The sequence below is a fragment of the Notothenia coriiceps genome, unplaced genomic scaffold (genome assembly GCF_000735185.1).
Source record: "Notothenia coriiceps isolate Sejong01 unplaced genomic scaffold, NC01 NC01_scaffold00004485, whole genome shotgun sequence".
Taxonomy (NCBI): Eukaryota; Metazoa; Chordata; class Actinopteri; order Perciformes; family Nototheniidae; genus Notothenia; species Notothenia coriiceps.
In genome coordinates this window covers 952,332-961,145 of record NW_011337186.1, presented here as the reverse complement: position 1 = coordinate 961,145, position 8,814 = coordinate 952,332, and the positions used below count along the sequence as shown (strand labels likewise).

At 39.4% G+C, this 8,814-nt stretch overlaps 1 protein-coding gene across 1 annotated transcript in view; it reads right to left on the bottom strand.

Moving 5' to 3' along the window:
- Nucleotides 1-8,814, bottom strand: part of LOC104942362 (misshapen-like kinase 1) — a gene marked incomplete at its 3' end in the record, with an annotated part of 40,684 nt that overhangs the window by 31,489 nt on the left and 381 nt on the right. The window contains exons 2-6 of the mRNA XM_010767577.1: nt 7,978-8,119; nt 7,767-7,885; nt 6,986-7,099; nt 4,095-4,199; nt 3,665-3,790 (exon numbers count right to left, since the gene is read on the bottom strand). Of these exons, the coding sequence (XP_010765879.1) occupies nt 3,665-3,790; nt 4,095-4,199; nt 6,986-7,099; nt 7,767-7,885; nt 7,978-8,119 (606 nt within the window). The remainder of the gene's footprint in view (nt 1-3,664; nt 3,791-4,094; nt 4,200-6,985; nt 7,100-7,766; nt 7,886-7,977; nt 8,120-8,814) is intronic.

The window sequence follows — 8,814 nt, the reverse complement described above, 5'->3', positions numbered from 1 at the left end:
TCGAAAAGGACGACCTCGGGCGGCGAATTTCCACCCCCGCGCGTCTGGCCGGTATCTTCGGTATCCAATTCCACCCACCTGACATTGGACATTTTAGGTATCTAAAATCCTCAGGGGATCACCGGCAATCGACATTTTTAGGTATCTAATCGCGTGGATATATATTCGGCGTCCCGCTTTTTTACCACTTTTTCCGGCGCGAGTATCATGCTTTTTAATGCAATCATATATAGTATATTTTCGTGTAAAGTATTTCCATGCTTCAAGGATCATTGATGTTGCAGTAATTTACTGTCACCTCATTTTATGTATACATAATACGACGTAACTTGATATTTTGTGCTGTTCCTTTAGGTCAAAATTCACATCGGACGACGGACTGTCCTGCAACTACGGAGGATATCGAAACATTAGGGACACTATCGCGCAGTGCCGGCGGGGGGATAGTAACTTTGTCTCTATACTTAACACTAGTACTTACTCCCTTTGAACATAACTAAAAATTTATCAATGGTAATGTAACAACGGAAACGAGAGATGTCACTCGTCTCTTCTGTCTCCACAACAACACCAAGGAGACGAAGGACCTAAGCTCCCCTCTGTAGCGCAGTCCTTGGCCTCAACGCTAAGCTTGCGCTCAAGACATGAAGTCGAAGTCCACTCTCGGAGTAGAGGACAGTTGTCGACGGTAATGTCCGGTTCTTATTTGTTGAATGTAACTTATTGGTTGAATGATTAACACAACACAATTAATTCGTAGAAAATTTATGATTACAGGATCCCTGTACACGGCGTCCTCTCGTGAGGTATGACAGTTCTTAGATTACTTCCACTCAAAAGAGAGTGAGTAAACGAGAGTAATTGTTTAGGTCTATGCGTTTGACTGGCGGCCAAAGGAGAGGATGTACAAAAGAAAGAAAAGAGAAAATCACAACGTGAAATTTGACTTCGATGAAAATGATCCATAGAAGAGTGGTTAGAGGTAAAAGTGGGAAGTAAGGACAGTAAGTGGAATCTACTGACATACACATACAAAGAACTATTTAGAAATGCCATAAAAAAGAAATACAGAGGGTTATTGTCACTACCTTGGTCCACCTGCCTCATCGAGAAGCAAGACGCCGGACTCTTGTGTGAGAGCGAAGACGCTCAGAAGCAGTGCCTTCGAGTACGATGCAGTGTCCGTTCAAAGGGAGTATCGGCTACTGGGCGACGATGCAGTAGCACACTCAAGTTAGTCGGACCGTGTTTTGAGTAGGTTTCTTGTGTAATAGTAAGACTGGAACTCAACAAGTCACCTCGATACTTTTGATGTCACATTAACATGAATGACAATGAACTACAAGGTAAAAGACATGAAACATGAAGACAGGTTGATGTTAAGTTTCCATTTGTACTTGATGAGGTTGCATGTAAATAAATTAATGAAATCAATTGAAATGTCTAAACATAACATGTTAGACGGGATGGATAGTACATAAAAATCCGTTATCCGGTATCCAGAGTCTATATAGGTTTTTATATAGTTTTTTGCAGATACTTCGACAAAACGAGTTTTTATGGTTTGTTATAGTGGGTAAGATCGGTACGGAGTATAGGGAGATAAAGTAAGGACAAGTTTTTCCGACTAAACCCAATATTTCGAAATTTTCTTATATATATGTCCCATATATGTTTTTCATCCCCACTCGAGTACGCCCTTGGGCCGTCGATGACAGGATGAATTTGTTGATTTACTGCGGCACTACTTTGCGGGTATAGTAACCTAATAAGTTCCTAACAAATACTTTGTCATACCTCGGAGTTTCCGAAAAGAGAGAACGGCAATATCGGTGTTCCCACTCAAGAAAAATAAAGGACGAAGAAGTGTGTGGTACGAGTGGTCATGTTCCCATCGAGACTCACAATCGCTATGATTACATTTGTGGCTGGAATAATGTAGGTTGTCAGCTCGTCGCAAAAGACCTAACCCGGCACCAGGTGTAAAGTCTAAATCGAGTATAGCTGCGTTTAGACCTAGTCGAGGAACAAGGCAAGCAACAAATCTCTAAACCATGCTCTTTTTCTCTCCCAAAATAAAAGACTTGCGACGCACTCAAGGGACTGTGGTCTGACCCTGCCGTAATGAAATACATATTTCTGTAGTTTTTCACGTAAACCTAAAAAAAAAAAAAAAAAAAAAAAAAAAAAAAAAAGAAAAAAAAAAAACACAGACTACAATATAAACAATCGAGGTACATAAGTATACAACACATATTCAATATGAACACAAACGACACATTTAACTTACTAGTAGTAATATTTAAATTAAGACAGAAAACAAACAAGAAAAATGACAAAGTACAAAATAGAACAAGTCACAAGAGATTGTGGTTAATAGTCTGAACAACAACACACATAAGAGTAAAAAAGTCCGTGGACCTTGAAGACAGTCTAAAAATAGTATACACAACAACACAACGTAATATAAATAAAGTAACAACTACATAATCAGATGATAACCATAAACATACTGAGAATCACAGTGTCACAGACACATGTACACATATATATCTTAATCGACGTTCCTCTCAGTATCTGTTCATTACAACAAATGTGATACTACGACTGTCCATATGTTTCGTGCTCCAACAAAACAACGCGACTATGACGAAGGACACTACCGATATATACACAAAATGAAAGGTGTCTGCGGAAAGTCCTAGTCGATTGTAGTCTGCTGCAGTCGTACGACAGACACACACAACAAAAACACACACAACACCACAGATACACACAACATACACAACCAAAGAAGACAAGCTTTTACTACAAAGTCCAGTCCTTTAAAATTGTATGTACATTTAATACAAAACACAATAACAAATACACAAAAATACAAACAGAATACAAAAAATCAGAACAATTTTATCACTTTCATTTTGTATATTTACAAGTCTTATCCACGACACACTACTCAATATGTTCAGTAACTTACAAAAAAAAAAAAAAAAATAAAAAAAAAAAAAAAAAACGAGTGAGACAGGTAGCGTGCAAAAGTAAAAGTGGAACCGAGAGTGGTACGAGAGACAGAACGAGAGCAAGACAGACAGACATTACGAGAGCGAGACAGTTTGTCCCCGTACCACTGGTTGAAAACCACTGCTGTAGATCACTGCCGGTACGTGCGCTGGGAGCGCACCGTTTAAGTTTGAAAGTTGAAAAGTTTGTGTGTCTGAAACGCTATGTGATACAGTACAGTTTACACAGTACATGTTCTGTAGCTACTATTGCACTAAATGGTAACACTTGAATACGTTATGCAAATATGCAACTTGTTTGTTGAAATGTTAATAAATGGGAGCTTCCTCAAACAGCCATCTCTTTCCCGACAATCCCCTCTGTGCACGAACCCTTACATATGGTTATTAAACATTAAAACACCTGCGGCTTATAGTCCAGTGCGGCTTATATATGTACACATCATTCAATTTAGCTGCTGCGGCTTATATTCAGGTGCGCCTTATAGTCCGAAAATTACGGTACTACTAATCCACTCAGTAGTATACAAGGTATCAGAAATGTGCCACACAGTGAGGAACTACAGCATTAAACAACTCTTATGTTTTTCTTCTTGGTGCCAATTCTTTGTTTTCCCAGGAACGGGTGCAGGGCCGTATTTCACCATAAACATAAATCTTGTCGATGCACTCAAACCAGACCTGTGTGCACGCAGGATTCGTTTCACAATTGCATCCCCGATCCCGTTGTAGACGGTCTTCCCGTCGGCACAGCTGATGAAGAACTGGTTCTGAGGGCAGAGAGGAGACAGATGGTGGCTCGGTGTGAGAGGAGGGATAAAACAGGTAGGAAGCTGGCAGAGGACGGGTCTGTGGTTCAGAAACATGAGACCTCGCGGTTAGACACATGTTGGCTGAAGACATCTCTCAGGGATATGTGAAGTTAGGGGGTGAAATGGTATAAAAGTCAAAAGGAATCACACGCTGAAACATCAGAATGAGAGGTTTAAATTTTGTAAAACAAATCAATGAAAGCATAGATTGACATTATCATTATATAAAAAGGTACATACTGGCCGAAGCACTCCTTCTTACCTCTATGTAGATGTAGTGTTCGCTGTTCTCGATGGTGTGGATGTAGGCGTTCAGGATCGAGTTCTCACAGATTCCAGTAGACCACCGGTCTGCAGAGCGCAACACCTGGAGAATTTTTTTTTAAAAAGTCCATGACACATGTTCTTTTAGGGGTTTAACACTCAAACATATCAATCTACCTACTAAAGTATATACAATCTTTGATTAGCAACTAACTCTTCTTTTCACACTCATGTTCTCCTGTGACAAAATTAACTTTAGCAATCAAGTTTTTTAAATGTACGTGTATTAATTAAGGCAGTAAAATGTAACCCTTAGAAAAGAAGAAACCAAGATATTTAGGAAATAAAAAAAGTGTCCTCTGCTCAGAAATGGTATTGATAGGAAACTTGCCTTTCATTAATCATATTCAGGCAGTAGCCTACACACCAACAATGAAACACATGAGCACATACTACGGTTAAAAAAAGCAGAAATAAAATCTGAGCGAGCAGAAAATGTTAAAAATACAGTTACGCTAATGACACTATTTTCTAAACATATAGATTCAACTACTTAGTACAAATGAACCAAAGAAAGTGAAATCCATAAAGCAGATTCAAGCAGTAGGCGTATAAATTCACACTTAAAGTATTAGCCTACAGAACAGTACAGCTTACAGAGAATAAATACAATCTGCTACTTTAACAACAAACACTATATGTTCTTTTTAGTCACACAGTAATCCTGTTAGTAATATGCATACGCTCTGAAAAAGTGAGTTATTCATAATGTGTCCCCTTTAAGTTATTACCACTAAATATAGATACTGAATACATTTCTTTAATAGATTTCTTTCTTGTTATATATTCAGACAGTGACATACTCTTCTTGCTTTAACTACTTATTTTACATATGTGACACTCTAAGCTCTACAGCTATAACAAAGATTGAGGAAGTGTCCCTGCAGCCTGAACAAGGGATCAGGAAAACCTGAAGTCACAGCATTATAAGAGGCGAGGATTAGATTACAGGCCAGTGCCCACAATAGAAGAAAATACACACAGCAAAAGCTATTGTTACCCTATACTCCCTTTCTAAACACTTCTAAACAATAGCACAGAGTGAGAGTGAAAGCCTCTGTCGTGTCAGTTTTGTTGCGTTTCTCATAATCACGACCCCAGTTCCCATGAAGCCTTTTGCAAATGAGATTCCTCCACCCTGTGTTTGGCAGTGCCTTTGTTTTCTCTGGCTTTACTTAACAGTACAAACATGTTGGAAGTGATTTTTTTCTCCTCTTGTTCCACCATCTGCCATCACAAAGACAACTCTGAATACTTGTAAGCTGCACTTCAACCCAGAACAGTGTCTCATTGTTGCACTGTAAAGCCATCCATGTGATTTCCTTCTCGTTCGGACTGAGAGTCGTGCAGTGTAGAAACACACAGTGGAAACAAGTATGGGCCTAGGCAATGGTGTTGTTTGTTTACAGTAGAGATGTCCCGATCCGATCACGTGATCGGGGATCGGAGCCGATCACGTGATTTTCAAAAGATCGGAAGAAAAAAAATTGGGGATCGGGATTTAAAAAAAATTTTTAAATACTTTTTTTTAATTTTGTATTCAATGTTACAAGACAAAAATGACCATGTTCAAGTCTTAAAGTCATCCTGAGGCCTTAGTTTTGGTTTCAAATTACACAACATCATGTATGTGTTGCTTCTTTGGGGGCTTGTTTTCATAGACCTATTTCTCTCAAATCTGGCAACAGAGTGGGCGCAGTGTCTAATTGTAGCAGTAAGCTAACGAGTACTGATAAGCTTTATTTTATTTTGATCCAATGCTGCACAACTGAACTGATCCAATGCTGCTGTGAAAGAAAGAAGCTATATCCATGTTGGATAGAATATCCAATTTAAATAAAAAAAATAACCTTAAGGGACAACTTGAATGCTTTTTTTCTTTTTTTTCTCTTAATGCATTGCATAAAGATCGGATCGGGAAAAATCGGTATCGGCAAATTGTCAAAATCAAATGATCGGAATCGGATCGGGAGCAAAAAAAGGTGATCGGGACATCCCTAGTTTACAGTAAATACAGTTCACCAACTTTCCAAAACATGGGAAATTACCAGCAGGAGGTTTCTTTTACGAAACTTGTGCTTTGAGGTGTTTTTCGTTTTAATTTAATCCTAACCCTTTTGTTTACTTCTGTGACATAAGGACATCTCTATGTTAACACTCGTACTTCCATTGGCTAGTGCTCCAACACATAGTACGTGATAGGCTAAGGGGCGGGACATTACTAAGCGGTTGTCAAATCACAACAGAGCCGGCCAGCTAACCAATCAGAGCAGACTGGGCTCTGGTTTCAGACAGAGGGTGAAAAGAGGTGCTGCAGCACAGGCAGTATGAGAAAAATAAAGAGCTTTTTGAACATTAAAGCATGGAGACATGTCACAGTAAAGACACTACATACTGATATGAACCTGAAGATGAGACTTAAATGACCTCTTTAAGCCTTACATTAAACATTATGGTAGTTTTCTGTGTCATCGGTTTGTGTGTAAAAGACTTTTCACTTTCTCTCTACTAACCGTGGGTGGACCTGTAACACTAACATCTCGTGGAAACAGTCTTTGTCAAAGAGACTGTATGTGTCAAGGCTGAAAAGCACTACATTATTCCAACAACTGAATATGGCAGTGAGTTACGAGGAGAAACAAAAAATCACTTTGATAAGTCGACCACACTAGATTTTCCTTCAGGTCACTGACTGCTGTTCGTGTTCAAGTCATGTGGATCAATGGTCCTTCACTTTTTATGATATTTGTTCAGTACATGTGGCTAATCAAATATTCCTATTAGACCTCTATGTATTTGCTCAGATAGTGAGCTGTGGTGCTTTAATACCTGCACTTTGGCCTTCTTGGATCCGGGCACGGTGAACGAGGGTGAGTCAGCGGTGGAGTGAGACTTGGGAAGGAGGTAAGGGTAGAATTCGTCCTTGTACTTGTTTTTGAAGATCTGGAGGAGACAAAACACACGAATGAGTTGGAGATTTCAGCTGGTTCCTGTTTACTACAGAAGCTTTCTTGAAGAGTTAGTACAAGTTCATTTTACAACTTACTATCCAAGTCATTATTTTGAAGTTGTGGCTTATACAACAAATAGATTAGCATAACATAGAAGAGGAATCTCAATGGGGCGATGGCAACACAAGTCTGACATCGATTTGTTGGGTCCCTTTTGTCAGATAAAGAATGAACTACACTTATATAATTAATATTATAATAAAAGTAGTGGCTGAATAGGACTCGTGTGATCCAACTTTCCAACAGTCCACATTTATTGAAATAAGACAGATTTAATAGTTTCCAAAACTCACAACTTGTTTCTATCTTATAAAAAAGTCTGCTGAAGCTTCTATACGATGACTTCAACGTATAAACTTGGCTTAAACCACCAAACGATAGTAAGATGAACGGGAGTAAAGCCACCTGAAAGCTTTTGTAGACTCATTTGTAAAGCATAGCACTAATACAACATTTAAGAGGATGTTTGCAATATTTATGTGTACAGCAATATTAATAATAAAGCAGCGAAGGCCCTGTCGCCCCAGGTCAGGAGCTCAGTCCTCAAAGGTATGGACGATCAAGGCCAAACATATGACGAGAGAGAGTTTTAATCTGACCTTGGAGAAGTTCCAGCGCTGGATGAAGTGACGGGCTACATCCCTTGCAGCTCGGCCATGAACGGCTGCAGACAGGTCACGCCACGGCATGCGGGGAACTTGAGTGCGGTCGACGTTATCTGAAATAAATATATATAGAAGAAGCAATCGTTTCAGCTCCCTGTTGTCCGAGCCTCTCAGTGTGTGCTTGAGAGAGTTTTACACAGCATACCTTCAAACGGTCTGTCCAGTTGCACCCAGTCTTTCTTGATGAAGTTGTTGTAGTCTTTGCCGATCCACAGCTTAGTGTTTCCCGTCAGGTCGTCGAGGTTCTGCTCCGCTTCTGGTTCAGATGGTTTTGACACACCGTTGTCCTGGTGAGAGAAACATGTGTTAGTGTCTGCAGAGAGTGAGACATCTGGAGAGCACACGGTCTAAAAAATGCTGCTCCCAAAACAAGTTAAACAATATTGAAAACAAGCTGTTTTCACTCGAAATAAGTCAGGCCCGGTTCTACGGGGGTGCATAAGGGTGCATTGCACCCTCAGTTGAGTCGTTATGCACCCTCATTTGAAAAATGAAAAGTGAAAAAAAAAAATATTAAAAGGTGAAAAAAATGAAAAGTGAAAAATATTACATATATAATAACAATAATAGTAATAATAATAATAATAATAATAATAATAATAATAAGAAGAAGAAGAAGAAGAAGAAGAAGAAGAAGAAGAAGAAGAAGAAGAAGAAGAAGAAGAAGAAGAAGAAGAAGAAGAAGAATATAGTTGAAATAAAATAAATTGTAATTGTGTCGGCTTTGCCCGCCTCGCCCACAGAGGCGGAGCAGCCCCAAACACCGCCACCCCTCAGCGGCCCGCAAGTGCCAGAGGACCTCGGCAAAACAGAGCCTGCCCAGGTATATTTAAAAAAGTACCCAACTCGCCTGTACAGTGGGGTAAGGCGCTGATTTTGCAGCTCATGGTTTCAAAACAGAGATTGGCTGTCCAGAGATCTCTTAAGTTTGCTCTAAAAGTGGACCAGATTGATACTTTTAACTTCAATATTTAAATAAAAA